The sequence below is a fragment of the Cebus imitator genome, unplaced genomic scaffold (genome assembly GCF_001604975.1).
Source record: "Cebus imitator isolate Cc_AM_T3 unplaced genomic scaffold, Cebus_imitator-1.0 Scaffold28, whole genome shotgun sequence".
Classification (NCBI taxonomy): Eukaryota; Metazoa; Chordata; class Mammalia; order Primates; family Cebidae; genus Cebus; species Cebus imitator.
In genome coordinates this window covers 7056478-7074600 of record NW_016107343.1, presented here as the reverse complement: position 1 = coordinate 7074600, position 18123 = coordinate 7056478, and the positions used below count along the sequence as shown (strand labels likewise).

Here is an 18123-nt window from a genome sequence, read left to right as displayed (position 1 = left end):
TGACTACAGTCTAACTTCCTAACTTGGGACTTCCCTCCCATTCAGACGTAATGTTTCACCTACTACTTCCACATACTGACTTCCTGTCACGACAGAAGGTCATCTCCCTTTCAATATAAACATCCAGGCCATGCTGCCATTCAGGACAAACCCAACATAGGCTGGAGACTCACTTGTTGTGGGATCACCATCCAGAGACAACCAGCCAAAGGAGGAGCTGGCATTAGAGATATCTGAGAGAGTCCGACGGGCCAGCACCACCGGCACAGGTGGCTTTGGGACATCATACCCATCATCCTCATTTTCTGATTCCTCAGGACCAGTGTTGGCATGGGCTGCAGCCAAATTCCCTTCACCTGGAGAAAAGTTTGTGATGTTATCTTCTTCTCACACACTTCATCTTCTAAAACATTTCAATATAGGGACATCCACTCATTTTTGCATATATGCAATCATTTATCTCATTCAACAGTTACCGATTGTCTACTGTGGGCCAAACACCATGTAAACACAGAGATAAAAATAGAAAATAAAATCTATACCAATACTGCAGTTTTCTTTTTTGAATATGCCAAAGGTTACTCTTGACAAGGTTAATAGCCACTGATGCCAATGACTTGAATGTCATCTCAGAACATTCAATAAACATTTCTATCCACATTCCACCTTGGAAGATCAGCAAAGGGTCCTATGAGAGCAGGCTTCTTGAACTTTCTCCCCCCCCGTCCCCACCCATGATCAGTTGACAACTTCTTGAACTTTCAATCTGGTAGGCTAGTTAACATGGGAACTGAGCATTCACCACCTCCACATAAAAGAATTTCATCAATGCAATGAGAATAAAAAGAAGTATACAGGTACAGAGTATATAACATAAATGTCTCTGGGCCCTGGAAGGACCAAAAAAAAAAAAAAAGCACAAAAGAACCAGCAGTGTGAATAGGAGATAAAAGAGTGGGGGTACTTTACTGTCCATGGATCAAAGATATTTTGCCAAAGATTACTGAAAAGAATTTTCAGCTTTGGCTGGGCACGGTGGCTCACGCACGTAATCCCAACACTTTGGGAGGCCAAGGTGGGTGGATCACCTGAGGTCAGGAGTTTGAGACCTGCCTGGCCAACACAGTGAAACTCCATCTCTACTAAAAATACAAAAATTAGCCGGGTGTGGTCAAGCATGCCTGTAGTCCCAGCTACAGAATAATTTTCAGCTTAGATCAAGCTATCTCAATTGCCAAATATTACAGGTTCATTCCTATGGCATATCAATGATTTTTAAAGTAGCAAAATAGCTACTTACCAAAGGTGCTGCTCTCAGTGACAGATGGCGCCTGAGACTGAATATTATACATTGCTTCATATGTACAGCTATCAATCTGCTGGTCGCAATCACATGCTCTGAACCAGAAGGAAAGTGCAATCATGATATTTGGAAACAGAACTGTTATCTGTAAACTTATGAAGACTCATCTTCTCCTTTCGCCAGTATCACTAATAAATGTTGGCAAGGTTGACTCTTGTGGCAAGTGATAGATGTGTGTGTTTTTGAGGTTATCATGTTGCTGAGAAAACTAGGTGCAATTACCTACAGCTACAAAAGGCTTAAACCATTAAGGACTAGATTTATCTTTCTGCTTTAATCCAGGTGGATAACACTATGTGCAAGAGCAAGTCAGGCAGGTGAAGGGTGTCAATTACCCACATAAAGGTATATGGCCCAAAATAGGGTTGTTGTGAACCTACCGTGAACTCTGGGATGTATCCAAAGGCCGCAGAGGCCTGGAAGAGGGAGTCATGTACTCTGTGTCCTCTTCATCCTCACACTGTTCCCCAGGTGGCAGTTTTGGCACAGGAAGAGGTCTGGAAGATGAAGAACAAAAAATAGAAAAATAAGTAACAAGCTGGTAAACTTTGAAGTATAAAATAAGTGGCTTAAAAACAGACACAACTCAAACTGGAGAGAGCAAAATACATGCCACCTAGGGAACTATTATTTCTACTGACCAAAACAGGTAATTAGCAAAAGCACACTAACTAAAAATGTCACTTTCAACTGACCAAAGATGCAACTTTTTTTTTTTTTTTTTTTTTTTTTTTTTGTTGGTTTTTTTTTTTTTTTTTTTTTTTTTTTTTTTTTTTTTTTTTTTTTTTTTTTTTTTTTTTGAGACGGAGTTTCACTCTTGTTACCCAGGCTGGAGTGCAATGGCGCGACCTTGGCTCACCGCAACCTCTGCCTCCTGGGTTCAGGCAATTCTCCTGCCTCAACCTCCTGAGTAGCTGAGACTACAGGCGCGCACCACCACGTGAAAGTAATTTTTCTATTTATAGTAGAGACATGGCTTCACCATGTTGGCCAGGATGGTCTTATCACCTGATCTCGTGATCTGCCCGCCTCGGCCTCCCAAAGTGCTGGGATTAAGGCATGAGCCTTCATTTGAGTTTTTTTTCTTATGCATACCTATTACTTTTATTAGGTTGATGCAAAAGTAATTGCGTTTTTTGCTGTTAATGGCAAAAATCACAATTGTTTTGGCACCAACCTAAATATGGAAAAATTAGCCTTTAAAACTCAGCAAATATCCACTCAAGATTTGTGCAACACATGCTGAAGTTCTGAGGCAGAAGTGTATTGGTATCTACAATTTACTTTAAAAACATCAAAAGACAGATTATAGTGTGATAAAACAAGTATAATAAAATGCTAAAAGTAGAATCCAGGTGATCAGTTTATGGGTGTTCACTGTAAAATTCTTTCACCTTTACTATCTTGGTAATTTTTCACAATCAAATGAGGTGGCGGGAGGACAATTTACATTAAAAAAGAAATACCTAGGCTGGGTGCATGGCTCACGCCTATAATCCTAGCACTTTGGGAGGCCAAGGCAGGCAGGTCACCTGAGGTCGGGAGTTTGACATCAGCCTGGCCAACATGGAGAAACCCAGTCTCTACTAAACATACAAAATTAGCTGGGTGTGGTGGCACATGCCTGTAATTCTAGCTACTTGGGAGGCTGAGGCAAGAGAATTGCTTGAACCTGGGAGGTGGAGGTTGTGGGGAGCTGAGATCCCACCATTGCACTCCAGCTTGGGCAACAAGAGCAAAATTCTCTCTCAAAAAAAAAGAAACACCTAGATTTCACAGTGGCATGATGACAGCTCACTGTGGCCTAAACCTCCCAGGCTCAAGTGATCCTCCCACCTCAGCCTCCTCAGTAGGTGGGACTACAGGCATGTGCCATGATACCAGAATAATTTTTAAAAACAATTTTTTTAAATAGAGATGCAGTTTTGCTATGTTGCTCAGGCTGGTCTTAAACTCCTGGGCTCAAGTGATCCTCCTGCCCTGGCCTCCCAAAATGTTGGGATTACAGGCCTGAACTACCCCACTCAGCCCTAGTTTGTTCTTAATGTGGTATTTGGCCATATTGTGTCAGTGAAGGTGTAGGGAAATGAATGGGAACTTTGTCACACAGCTGTAGAAATAAGGAATTAACACATTTCTGTTGTGTAATTCAACAAAAGTATTTATCAAACATGCATACTCTTGGTCTCAAAAATTCCATTTCTAATAATTTTCCCTAAGGAAACCATCAAGAACATTCATGTAGCATTATTTATAATGCTACAAAGTAAAGTAGTGTCATCACAACTCACTGCAGCCTCAACATCCTGGGCTCCAGCAATCCTCTCACCTTAGCCTCCCAAGTAGCTGGGACTGCATGTGCCATCACATGCCCGGCTGATTTTTTACTTTTTGTAGAGATATGAGTCTTACTATGTTTCCCAGACTGGTCTCAAACTCCTGGGCTCAAGCGATCCTCCTGCCTTGGCCTCCCAAAGTGCTTCCATTACAGGCATGAGCCACCACTCACAGCCAAGAAACATTACCTTTAAAGGAGTAACATTAAGGCTGAGAGCTAATTTCTAAACAGAAACAATGGACGCTAAAAGAGAGTGGAATGATATTTTTTAAACTGCCAAAAGAAAACAACTTCAGTTCAGATGCCATATTTGGCTGGGCACAGTGGCTCACACTTGTAAATCCCAGCACTTTGGGAGGCTGAGGCAGGCAGATCACTTGAGGTCAGGAGTTCAAGACCAGCCTGGCCAACTTGGTGAAACCCCGTCTACTAAAAATACAAAAAAAGTAGCCAGGTGTAGTAGTGACACCTGTAAACCCAGATACTTGGGAGGCTGAGGCAGGAGACTTGCTTGAACCTGGGAGGCATAGGTTGCAGTGACCCGAGATCATGCCACTGTACTCCAGCCTAGGATACAGAGCAAGACTCCATCTCAAAAACAAAACAGATGCTGTACTCAGTGAAAGTATCTTTTTAAAAAATTAGAAGTGGGCTAGGCACGGTGGCTTAAGCCTACAGTCCCTGCACTTTGGGAGGCCAAGGTGGGCAAATCACTTGAGCCCACAAGTTCGAGACCAGTCTGGGCAACATGGCAAAACCCATCTCTACAAAAATGCAAAAATTAGCTGACCATGGTACCATGCATCTGTGGTCCCAGCTACTTGGGAGGCTAAGGCAGGAGGATCACTTGAGCCTGAGAGATTTAGGCTGCAGTGAGCTGAGATTGTACCACTGTACTCCAGCCTAGGCAAAAAACAGAGCCACTGATTTAAAATACACTCTAGGCTCGGTGTGATGGCTCATATCTGTATTTCCCAGCAACTCAGGAAGCTGAAGAGGCTCTCTTGACACCGGGGTTCAAGACCAGCCTGGGCAACAAAGCTAGACCTTGTCTCTACTAAAAATAAAAAATTAAAAACTTAGCCAGGCATGGTGGCAAATGCCTGGAGAGTCTCAGTTACTCAGGAGACTGAGGTGGGAGGATTTCTTGAGCCCAGTACGTTCACGCTGTAGCAAGCTATGATTGTGTCTTTGCACTGCGACCTGGGCAACAGATCAAGACTCTATCTCTAAATAAATAAATGAAATTTTTTTTTTTTTGAGACAGAGTTTCGCTCCTGTTGCTCAGGCTGGACTGCAATGGCGCGATCGCGATCTCCGTTCACCACAACCTCCACCCCGCAGGTTCAAGTGATTCTCTTGCCTCAGCCTCCTGAGTGGCGGGGATTACAGGCATGCAGCACCACACCCGGCTAATTTTGTATTTTTAGTAGAGACAGGGTTTCTCTATGTTGGTCAGGCTAGTCTTGAACTCCTGACCTCTGGTGATCAGACCACTTAGGCCTCCCAAAGTGCTGGGATTACAGGCATGAGCCACCACGCCCGGCCAATAAATGAAACTTTTTTTTTTTTTTTTGAGACAGAGTCTCACTCTGACACCAGGCGACAAGCTGGAGTGCAGTGGCACAATCTCGGCTCACCGCAACCTCTGCCTCCCGGGTTCAAGCAATTCTCTTGCCTCAGCCTCCCGAGTAGCTGGGACTACAGGCGCACGCCACCACACCCAGCTAATTTTTGTATTTTTAGTAGAGACGGCATTTCACCATGTTGGCCAGGATGGTCTCAATCTCTTGACCTTGTGATCCGCCCGCCTCGGCCTCCCAAAGTGCTGGGATTACAGGCTTGAGCCACCATGCCCGGCCTAAATGAAACTCTTAACAAGTCAAGAGTGCATGATGGAATCTCTCGGTAACTATTAATGAATAGAAGTAGTTGTGCTCACTTCAGCAGGACAAACACTAAAACTGGAAGGATATAGAGATGATTAGCATGGCCTCTGCACAAGGATGACTCTGCACAAGGATGACACATGAATTTATGAAGCGTTCCCGCCTCCACCTCCCAAAGTGCTGGGATAACAGGCATGAGCCACCATGCCCGGCCAAAACTTCTAAATTTCTATGTACCCTAATTACATAGGCTAAATATACCAGTAACACAAATACGCATAACTAAAAGGAAAAGAAAAAAACCACAGTCATAGGTGGAGAATTTAAAATACTTTTCTCAGTTATCAGATAGCAGATTTTTTAAAAGATTTTAGGGAGATATAAGATTTAACACAATTAACAAACTTGACCTCATTAACTTATATAGAATGCTTCAACCCAACACTGCAAAATACACTTTCTTAGGAACGGAGGGTGGTACAAATTACCACAATTTACCATAAACTAGTTGACAATATGGTTTCTGACCACACCTGAATGAAGCTGGCAGTAGCAGAAGGATAACTAGAAAATTTTCAAATGTATGAAAATCAGGCAACATATAAATAACTCATGAATTAAAGAAGGAATTAGAAATAGAAAAAGTATCTGTTTTGAACTTAATGACAATGAAAATACGACATATCGAACTGTGTGGAATACAGCAAAACATCTGTTTGTATACTCCCTAAAATCATCTGTTGAAGCCCTTACTCTCAATGTACGCATAGATTTTTATCAATAAACACAGTCTTCTGTATCCTTGGGTTCTGTAATTGCAACCAAGTTTGGCTCAAAAACACAGTAGTCATTAGAACCCACATATGGGGAGGGTCAGCTTTTCATATATGTGGTTCCACAGGGCCAACTGTGGGACCTGACCGCATTCTGGTATACGCTGGGGTCTTAGAACTAATGCCCTGCATGCATATATACTGAGGGGTGGCTGTATTTGAAGATGGGGCCTCTAAGGATGTAATTAAGGTTGGATGAAGTCATAAGGATAGGACCATATCCAGTAGGATTGGTGTCCCTATAGGAAGAGACCCCAGAGAGCTTGTGTGCACGTGCACGCACTCTCTCTCTCTCACTCTCTCTCTCTGTCTCTCTTTCTCTCTCTGCGCAAACACTGAGGATGGCCATGTAAGGACATAGTGAGATGCAGAAAGAGAGCCCTCACCGGAAAGCCACCAAGCAGGCACCCTGATCTCAGACTTCCAGACTCCAGAACTGAGGGAAAATAAATTTCCACTATTTAAACCACCCAATATGTGGTATTTTGTCATGGCAGCCTGAGCAGACCAACACAGCATCCATTTCATGAAGCTAGAAAAACTGCAAATTAAACCTAAAGAAAGAAGAATAAAGAGCAGAGAGCAATGAAACAGAAAGCAGATATCCAAAATTACTTCCTTGAAAATAACAACATCGACAGGCCCTAGGAACACAGATCTAGGTACATGTATGCAGAAAAAGGAAAAGAAGGAAATACTCTAAAACATAAAATATAATCATTTCTACATGGTGCAAACAGATTAATTTTCATTTTCTTTTTTACATGTCTCTTGGTTTTCACATTTTCTGCAAGTAAGTTGTTTATAAGTACCAACTCCTCTATATGAAATATAGCTTTAGCAGACTTACCTGGCAGCCAGAGAATAAATGGCATTGGCAGATGAGGAAGGTTTGATTTTGGGGTGGTCACACTCTGGACCTACTAATGGGCTGCTATTCATACTCTGGAAAGTAAAGAAAAGTGTTGAAAAAGAACTTCCTTACCACAGCTGAGCACCTCCTCTTATTGAACCTTTTCAATAAGGTTCAATAAGAGATACAGACTTAACTCTCAATGCCATGCCTGGGGTTATCCCATCTGACAAACGCTTAGAAGCTTAGCGGCTTTAGGGCTCTGAAGAACCTTCAAATGTAAGGGTTAGGGAGATGGAGATCTAGAAAGAGTCAGGGAAATGAGCTTTTTGGTTTAATTCTAAAAAGATTTGAGTAAATTGGCTATCTACACAAATATCATTAGTATCTTAAATAATCTATATCCAAACTCGAAATGGTCATTCTATACTGACGCTGCCAGAAAGTCAAACCTAATCCACACTCACTAATTAGATTGTCCACCATATAGATGCCACTTGATTGTTATCCTTTCCCTGCAATCAATTAATATGCCATTCACTTAGTGCCACATTTCTCAGCTTCACTCTTCCCATTCCACCTCCTTAGATTTCTACCTACTTGCGATGCTTCCATCAGCTGCTCATTTGAAATTCAACAGTCAGCCAGGTAAAAGCTTTGTTTTTATGCACATTCAGTGCATGTATGTGGTACCTCTTATCTTTTTTTCTACCCACTAACTGCTCCTCAAGCCTTAACGGAGTCTTTATTTCATGCTCTCAAGGCTTCGACCTAATCTGGCTGCTCACTTTGCTCATAAACAATGATTCTCTCTCTTGCTCATTGAGCCCTGGCTACATTAAACCCCTTTATTATTCTTCAAACAGTCTCTCCCAGACTCATTTGCTTTTTCCTTCATCCTGGAATAATCTCCCCTGGTATCAGTACGGCGCATCCTCCCTCCTGCTACAGGTTTCTGCTCAGAATTGTACTCCGTAACTTCAGGAACCTCCCACTCCTGTGCCAGCTTTCTCTATACGCTTCTTTGGGCTACTTTTCTCCACAGCACTTGTGACTGCGAATATACTGTTATTCAATTAACACATTTATATTCCATCTTCCTCCTACTAGAATATAAACTTTGTGAGGGCAAGACTTTTTGTTGAGTGCATAAATGAATAAAACATCAAATATTCCTCTCCCATCTCCCAGTTCTGGACCCCTTATTGCATATTCAGACAACGAACAGTAACTTATCTCCTTCAAATGTTCTTCATTTCCTACCATACAAATGAAAATTCTTTTGGGAGAGGGTTTTCAAGTCTCTCTAATCTAGTGTGAGTTCCTTTCCAGCTCTTTCTCCTACTGACAAAATTTCTGCTCTACTCAAAATAACCTAATCACCATTCCACAATACACCTTAAGCATTTCTGTCATTGCGGCTGTTAACAATCTGAAAACCATATCCACTTTCCAAAGAAATATTTCTACTCAGATGCCACTCTTTCTATAAAGCCCTCATGATTGCCCTATCTGGGAATATCCTCTTATTTCTCTAAAACTTAAGTATTTCCTAGTTACATTACGAACGACATTTATCAAACGACATTTACTGCAATATTTACAAACTGCCTCATCTGGTCTATGAACATACACACTTCTTTTTTTTTTTTGTGGAGACAGAGTTTCACTCTTGCTGCCCAGGCAGGAGTGCAGTGGGACAATCTTGGCTCACTGCAACCTCTGCCTCCCAGGACCAAGCAATTCTCCTGCCTCAGCCTCCTGAGTAGATGGAATTATAGACGCTTGCCACCAGGCCCAGCTAATTTTTTGTATTTTTTGTAGAGACGAGGTTTCATCATGTTAGCCAGGCTAGTCTCGAACTCCTGACCTCAGGTGGTCTACCCATCTTGGCCTCCCAAAGTGCTGTGATCATAGGCATGAGTCACCACGCCTAGCCACTCTTCTTGAGGGTAGGAATTATGTTACAGTATCTCTGAATTCCATATAAAACCTATCACAAAATTTCAACCCATAATCATCTATCCACACATATTTTTCTTCTTGTTTTTCAAGACAGGGTCTCACTCTATTGTCTAGGCTGGAGTGCAGTGGTGCAATCATGGCTCACTGAAAGCTTGGCCTCCTGGGCTCAAGCAATACTCCCACCTCAGCCTCCTGAGTAACTAGAATTACAGGCATGTGATACCACACCCAGCTAACTTTTGTATTTTTTATAGAGACGGAGTTTCACCATGTTGCCCAGGCTGGTCTCGAACTGCTGGGATCAACTGATCTGCCCACCTGGTCTCGAACTCCTGGATCAAGCGATCCACCCACCTCAGACTCCCAAAGTGCTGGGATTACAGACATGAGCCACTGTGCCTGGCCCAGACATATTTCTTAACAGACTAGATTGTTTCGAAATTAAGACTCACCATGGAGGTATCCAGACTGAACGTGCTTCCGAGCCTAGGCACATCTGGTCTGGGCTCCATTTGTGAAGGCAATGAAAATGGAAGTGAGTGCCGGTTGGTTAATTCTCTTCCTGTCCAGGGATCACTGGAACTTGGGGCAGATACGGGTACTTTGGGGATTGGCCGGGGCAGCCATGAGTCTCCAAGGCGGCTAGAGGGGACAGGGGGCAGTTTGTCTCTGGATGGACAATCGCCTGGTGTACAAGGCAGGGGGCGTCTCTGAGGCCGGGATTCTGCTCCAACAGAATATGGCCGGTCTGGAGGCGGTGGTGGTGGAAGATCTCGAAGTGTGGGAGGTACTGGCAACGGTTTGTCTTTATGAAGGGAGCCAGAAGCAGCCTGTGGAAGCACGATGAAAGCAAATCATCAAAACCCACTAGTACACAGCAAAGAATCTGAAAACTGCAGTAATGGAAAATGCTTTACCTTAGAAGCAGTTCCAAGAGCAGAAGCACTTGAGGGAACACATACACGCTGTGGCAGAAGGTCAAGTCGTGGTGGCACCGGAGGAAGGGAAGCTTGTGGGGCCATGGAGAATGGAGAAGGAGGCCGTTCCACCTAGGGTACATTAAAAATTTAACAGGTTACTCTCATTTGGGGAAATGGCATCTTTCAACTCTCCTAAAGCTGTAGATGGCAAATACCATGGGAACATTTACAACTACAAATGGACCAGACTTAGGTTTGAGGTTGAACACACCCTCTTAAAAAAACTTCCAGAGATTCTAGCACTTCCTGAATTATTTTTGTGTCACCATAAGAGGGCACTCTCAATCACAGAAATACCATACCCATGGCAAGCTACAGGTAATCTATCTAGAAATGGCAGGGCTACAAAAAGTTTCCTAGCTTACAATTTTAAAAATTACTACAGTTTTCTACCCCCTCACCTTTGGAGAAAGAAAAAAATCTTTTCAACATTAAAAATAGGAATCCATATAAAACCATGGGGACAGGCCAGGCATGGTGGCTCACGCCTGTAATACTAACATTTTGGGAGGCAGGAGTTTGAGACCATAAGTATGGGCATAGTCAGACCCCATCTCTACAAAAAAATTAAATTAAATTAAAAATTAGCTGGGCTGTGGTGGCACACAGCTATTCGGGAGGCAAAAGTAGGAGGACTGCTTGAACCCAGGAGTTTGAGACTGCAGTGAACAATAATTATGCCACTGTACTTCAGCCTGGGCAAGGAGCAAGAGCCTGTCTCTAAAAAAAGAAAAAAAAAAGTAGGGGGGCAGATATTAACCTCTCAACAAACTACCTGGGAAAACAGTGTTTGAGGGGCATAATAAAGAGATCAATGATGGTAAAGACAAGAAAGAAGATGAGAGTAGGTACAGCGGCTCACACCTATAATCCTAGCATTTTGGGAGGCAAGCAAGAGGATTGCTTGAGGCCAGGAGTTCAAGACCAGCCTGGTCAACATAGTGAGATCCCTCTAAAAAAATGTTTTTTAATTAAATTTTTTTACAGATGAAATTTATAAAAGAAAAATGATCAAGTATATCACTAAAAAGCATCTTGAGTCCTTCCAAAGAAATAAATTATTTGAATTCAAGAATTAAAAGGAATTAATATTTTCTTTCAATTTGAGTTCCAAAAAAATGAAGTGCCAAATTAGAGGAAAGAACACATATGTAACCTTTCCATTTCCCTGCCTATAGCAGGGTTAGGATAGCTGATAAGCTTGTCAAAGTAAGCTGTCAAGAGATATACAGTAATTCATTTAAAAAAAAAAAAGAAATGCTACTCTGCATTTCAATTCCCCAATAGGAAAGCAACACTGATGAAATAAAGGCAAATATATAAAATACATATTATAAGCATTTGTACAAGATGACAGAGAAACAGCTATTCCCATACTTAGTCCTGTTACTAGTGCTGGGTGGTGGATGACAGAAAAGAAAGCTCTCATCTTTAGCTATTACTTTATCCACAATGTTTAAGAGAATGGGCTCCCAATTAGCTGACAATGTAGCATGAGCTGCTCAACAGCTCAATGGCAAAAGTCAAAATTACTAGTCAAGCCTACTTTCACTTCATTGTAATTATTTAGTCAGTAGCCATATCCTGCTGATTTTTCCTTAAAAGATTCTCATATCTGTATATTTCATTTCATTCTACTTACCAACCCCAGGCCTTATTTATTGATGGGAGTCAGGGTCTTGCTCTGTAGCCCAGGCTGGACTGCAGTGGCACAAACATGGTGCACTGCAGCCTTGACCTCCTGAGCTCAAGCCATCCTCCTGCCTCAGCCTCCCAACTAACTGGGACAAGGTGTATGCCATCACGAATGGCCTTTTTTTTTTGGCGGTGGCAGGCAGGGGTAGACAGGGTCTTGTCATGTTGCCCAGGCTGTTCTCAAACCTCTGGGCTGAAAGGATCTTCCTTGTCTTGCCTCACAAAGTGTTGGGATTACAGGGGTGAGCCACTGCGCCTGGCAGTGGTTTATAAAACCTAGTGGACTTCCCAACCTGTAGTTTATCTCACCACATCCTTCTGCTTACCACTATCAGCTTAGCCATTCTTAAACACTCAGCAACTCAAAAACCACCAGTAATTCCCAATTTGCCCTGTTACAAAATCTCATCCTCCTGCCTGGCTTTCACAGGTCTCTGGTCTCTGAAACCAACAGTATTTCCCCCACAACTCCCTAACAAGCATCAACGCTGCTCTATTCAGGCTCATCTCCTCAGTGTTTCTTGCACATGCTATGATTATTTCGACTTCCGTATCATTCTTCAAGCTGTTTTCCCATTCTGGAAAGCCCTCTCTGCCCACCATCTATCTTTCTCTCATTCCTTAAGCACAGAGGGTTGAACTAGTATTTTTTCAATTCATGTCTCAACATCATAACTGATCCTCACAATATTATTCTTTTATGACAGCATATAAGGTTCTGGAAAAAAGAGGAAAATTTACAAATGGAAAATAATCAGAGAAATAATATGCGAACATTTCCAAGACCTAAAGGACATAAATATCCAAATAGAAATGGTTTATTATGTACCCAGCTCAATGAAGGAAAAGAAACCCAACAACAAACCAACCAAAAATACCCTTACATTTTTTCATCAAATCAAGGATGAGGAAAATATCTTAAAAGCTTCTGGTGACAGAGGGAAAGGCACTGAAGAGCAGAAATATACTCGAAGGTAGAAGTCAGTGAAGCCTTAACAATTTAGAGCAGAATATTTATCAACCTAGAATTCTGTAACTAGTCAATTCATATTTGAGGGTTGAATAGTCATTTTAAGATACCAAAGATTTCAAGAAGTTTACCTCACCTTTTCACAGAAAGCTGTTTTAAGGACATAAAGAAGTAAAGCAAAAAAGAGGAAAACACAGGAACTAAGTCACTCCAACAGAAGAGGCAATGAAGTCCCATGAGGGTGGCAAGGGGACACCTTAGGGTGACAGGTAGCGTGGCACAGAGAATAACTGGTGCAGATCGGGGCTGAACACACATGACTCCTATTTCCCACACAGCAGTACACAATATCACATACTACTATGCTAACAGATTTTATTTCATGGAAACTATACTGAGAGACTATTTGAGAGTATGGTATGATTTGGTAGTGACAGGTACAAATTGAAAACTAAGAAAACAAAAATAATTATACCAGGAAAGCAGAAAGTTGTATAAGAAAGCAAAAGTAAGCCGGGTGCAGCAGTGCACACCTGTAATCCCAGCGCTGTGGGAGGCCGAGGTGGGCAGATCACAAGGTCAAGAGATCAAGACCATCCTGGCCAACATGGTGAAACCTTGTCTCTATTAAAAATACAAAAATTAGCTGGGTGTGGTGGTGCATGCCTGTAGTTCGAGCTACTTGGGAGGCTGACGCCAAAGAATCGCTTGAACCTGGGAGGCAGAGGTTGCAGTGAGCCAAGATCACGTCACTGCATTCCAGCCTGGTGACAGAGCGAGACTCTGTCTCAAAAAGAAAAAAAAAAAAAAGAAAGCAAAAGTAATTACTCTATAGTATGCTACTTGGCACAGTAGGGAGTGAAATCATGTAAACATTGAATACTAAGCCAAATTCAAATAACTGTAGTGGGAGGACATGGAGTAGGGAGGAGGGAGATAATAGGAGACCTAAACCCTCTCCCACAATATCTGAGGTGAACAGATCAAGAATCCAGAAAAAGCAGTATAAGCATATTGTAGTAAGCAGTTTCAAGAATTAAAAATGCAAACGAGGGAACATAGAGGTGCTGAAGGGAGCAGAGGCAGGGAACCAATGTTTTTGAAAGTTTTTTAGCAATTCTTTTAAACCTTAAAAAAAAATCTATGTGCATTCACCAACTATAAGTAGATTCACTACATTAAAAACAAATTGGGGCCGGGCGCAGTGGCTCACTCCTGTAATCCTAGCAGTTTGGGAGGCCGAGGCGGGTGGATCACGAGGTCAAGAGATCGAGACCATCCTGGTCAACACGGTGAAACCCCATCTCTACTAAAAATACAAAAAATTAGCTGGGCATGGTGGCACGTGCCTGTAATCCCAGCTATTCGGGAGGCTGAGGCAGGAGAATTGCCTGAATCCAGGAGGCGGAGGTTGCCGTGAGCCGAGATCGCGCCATTGCACTCCAGCCTGGGTAACAATAGCGAAACTCTGTCTCAAAAAATAAATAAATAAATAAAAAATTGGCCGGGCATGGCAGCTCATGCCTGTACTCCCAGCACTTTGGGAGGCCAAGGCAGATGGACCACGAGGTCAGGAGTTCGAGACCAGCCTGGGCAACATAGTGAAACCTCGTCTCTACTAAATATATAAAAAATTAGCCGGGTGTGGTGGCACATGCCTGTAATCTCAGCTATTCGGGAGGCTGAGGCAGGAGAATCACTTGAACCCAGGAGGCGGAGGTTGCAGTGAGCCGAGACTGCACCACTGCACCCTAGCCTGGGCAACAGTGCGAGACTCTGTCTCAAAATATAAAACAAAAAAAATTTACTTTTATTATTTTGTTCATACAAATTATATAATGAACTATAAAGTACAAGGAATAATAAAACATCCATGTACTTACCATCCAGCTAAAAAACAAAATACCATTGTCACTGTGAAATTCCATGAGCCCCTCCCCTCTATCACAGTTGAAATACACACTCTCTTATACAGCAATCTCACTATTAGCCTAGACAGACTTGCAAAAGCAGGCCGATACATGTAAACCTGCAAACAATATGAATGTCTATTAAAAGGAAGACAAAATAAATACGGAATGGCCAAATGACAATAAAATATGTGAGGCTGTTTTTTTTTCGTTTTTTTTTGCTTTTTCTGTTTGAATTTCTACATAGCTAGAGAAAAAGTGTTCTTTTACTTCTTTCCTCTAAACTCCTATGTGACTTATAGTGTACCTAACAATTTAGAACAATGTTCACTATCTGGCTTGTGTTGAAGCGTTTCACTTGTCTTCTTCCTACATAAAGCCACTAGCTCCCTGAAAGCCTTGTCCTAGACTTCTTATCCCATACAGCACTCAATCATCTGGCACAACAAACACTTTGCAGAAGTAACATGCATTAATTGTAAAAAATTAAAATATTCCACAGAATTAAACTGCTCTGAATTCCTATCCTCAGAAATGACAGTGATTAGTTTGGTGTGTAGTCATCCAATTTTTCTATGTATATGTTTAAAAAAATTTTTTACAGAATAGTCACACTACACAAATAGTATACAACTGTTTATTTTTATTTTTATTTTTTTTCCTCTAATAGAGCCAGTCCAATAATTGCTATTTATTTATGAGATGATCTCACTCTGTCACCAGCCTAGAGTATAGTGGTGCAATCACAACTCACTGCAGCCTTGAATTCTTGGGCTCAAGCAATCCTCCCATCTCAGTCTCCAGACGAGTTAGAACTACAGGTGTATACCACCACGCCCAGCTACTTTTTTTTTTAGGAGACGTGGGGGCAGTGGTGGTAGAGATAGGGTCTTGCTATTTTGAACTTCTGGGCTCAACTGGTCCTCCAGCGTTGACCTCCAGTAGTTAGAACTACAGGTGCACAACACCATACTCAGCTTTTTTGGGGGGGAAGTCAGGCGGGGGTAGAGATAGGGTCTCACTACATTGCGAAGACTGGTCTCAACCTGGGCTCAACTTCAGCCTCAGTCTCCCAAAGTACTGGAATTATAGGTATGAGTTATAGGCATGCTTGGCCCCAACTTTCTGATGACAAGACTCTATTAATATGCTCTGAATCAGCATAAAAAGGAAAAAAAAAAAAAAAGACTCCATTAAATTTTAAAAAGTGGGGGAGGAACAGAACTTATTTTAGTTGCATTAGCCAAAGAGGGTCCAGTCCTTTTATTCCTCCCTCATATTCTCCACCAAGAGATAGGAATAAAGTCTTAGTCCTAAGATACAGACAGTAAGAACACGGGCCTTAAAGCTGATATGCCTGGTCACAGATGCAGCTCACAGATACTTCAACCTACTAGTTGTGTGATCTTCCGCAAATTCCTTAACCTCTTTGTGCCTTGGTTTCTTTTTGTTAAATGAGGATAATAGTAGTACATACTCATAGAGGTGTAGTAAAGGTTATATGAGTAAAAAACAAGCAAACTGCTTAACACAACATTTGTCATATAGTAAATGATCAGTAATGATCAGCTATTAATACTACCTATTACTGCAGTTTGGATATCATTAAGTGTTTTACGGCTTTAGGGTACAACTCATAATGGATTTTGCCAGTCTCCTAAACTGTCATCTTACCTTGGCACCAGCCAATTCCTTCATCATGAAAAGAGTATCATCAGCTCGTTCATCGTCATCATCATCATAATTTGGGGAGGGAGCTCCCTCTGCTCCTTGCCTCAACAGGCTGCCACTCCCTCTAGGATCAAACGGATCTACCACGATGGGTTCAGTACCTTTAATTTCACATCGGCAGAAAGGACAGCCCTGACCTTCTGATTCCTGCAGAAGAAGCAACAAATAGTAACAGATGCATCTGAAAATACTTAAAATATTAATCTACTAGAAAATACATCTCCTAGACATTTTTAAAAAGTAAAGATTAAACCTAACCCCAGAAGCCAGGCCACCCCTTATATTAGTAAAGGAGATATAATACCCAATTCTCCAAAGTGATTACATAGCTGAAAAAAGTCACTGTTTAGATCCATACCTGCCAGGATGTAAGACAGGATGTGCACATGAGGTGTCCACAGGGCTCAATCTTTACATCCTTATCATTTTCAGCACATATTTTACACAGTTGGAATGTGGAGCCCATCTCACAGTATAATTCATATTGTTCCTTTGATTAAAAAAAATTAAGAGACTATTAATTGAATACATGAATAACTGCAACTGTAAATGTTAACAACAGAAAAAGTGAAGACTTGTTCCCTATACAAATTTTGCTTATATAAAAATGTCACAATAGTGGTTTATTTTCTCCTATTAAGCCAGAAAGCATCTAGTCTGGGTACTATTTTAAGCTCCTCGGTTTAAAATGAAACCACATACATACAAATTCATTAACCTAGTCAATGAGAAACAAACAAACAAAAAACTAACTCTCAATTCAATTAACATGTTCCAATCACTTAATTCAATTATGCTATAAGTTCTATACAGAATATACAAAAGCTTATCTCCAGTGATATGGTTATAATGTGAAACAAAACTCACCTGGGTCACTTTAATATGGTCTTGGGGAGTTGGTTCACATAAGCCAGTCAGATCAGGATTCTGATTTCGTCCATCAGGAAACAAATAGCTGTAAAGAGTAACCAATCTTGGGTTTTACTGAAGCCAATTTACCAGTGCTTGCTAACATAGACAGATGGTATCTAGCAGTTCCTCCATTCTAAAAGGGCAACTTGGTATAGGTATAAAGATAGATCTTACTTCAAAAAAATAAATACTTCCAAAAAATAATACTTCAAAAAAATAAATAACACAGAACAGTTCAAAGATATTCTTCAAAAACTGTTATTCCTTATCAAAGTAACAATGCCATAGGCTCTATCTTTTAATCAAGGGATTGGTTAGCAAATCTTTTCTGTAAAGGGCCAGATAGAAAATCATTTGCGATTTGTAGGCCACGTTAGTCTGTGTCAATATTCTTCTCTGACTGGCTTTTTTAAAATGACTCTTAGGAAAAATTATCTTGGCTTCTAGGGAGAACAAACAGGTAGCCCACGAGACATAGTTTACCAACCCATTTTTAATCAATGGATGGTCACCAGATATAAATTCTTTTTTATTTTTTAAAGACACATTCTTATTTTTTGAAGTTGCAACGATCCATTTCGGCTCGCTGCAATCTCCACCTCCCGGGTTCAAACGATTCTCCTGCCTCAGTCTCCCAAGTAGCTGGGATTAGAGGCACCAGCCACCACATCTGGCTAATGTTGT

At 41.5% G+C, this 18123-nt stretch overlaps 1 protein-coding gene and 1 non-coding gene across 5 annotated transcripts in view; one reads left to right on the top strand and one right to left on the bottom strand.

The window, feature by feature from the left end:
- Positions 1–18123, bottom strand: part of CBL (Cbl proto-oncogene) — a 107603-nt gene that overhangs the window by 20980 nt on the left and 68500 nt on the right. For all 4 annotated transcript variants that reach the window (XR_005199226.1, XM_037736738.1, XM_017523530.2 and 1 more), the window contains 9 exons: positions 17395–17482; positions 16886–17017; positions 16471–16674; positions 10159–10290; positions 9694–10071; positions 7274–7368; positions 1744–1860; positions 1301–1398; positions 174–356 (listed from right to left, as the gene is read on the bottom strand). Coding sequence is in view for 3 of the 4 variants with exons in the window: in XM_037736738.1 (XP_037592666.1) it covers positions 174–356; positions 1301–1398; positions 1744–1860; positions 7274–7368; positions 9694–10071; positions 10159–10290; positions 16471–16674; positions 16886–17017; positions 17395–17482 (1427 nt within the window). In the remaining variant the exon portion in view is untranslated. The remainder of the gene's footprint in view (positions 1–173; positions 357–1300; positions 1399–1743; positions 1861–7273; positions 7369–9693; positions 10072–10158; positions 10291–16470; positions 16675–16885; positions 17018–17394; positions 17483–18123) is intronic.
- On the top strand, positions 5636–5740 carry LOC119470366. The gene has a single exon (XR_005199259.1). It is a non-coding gene; the product is annotated as a U6 spliceosomal RNA (small nuclear RNA).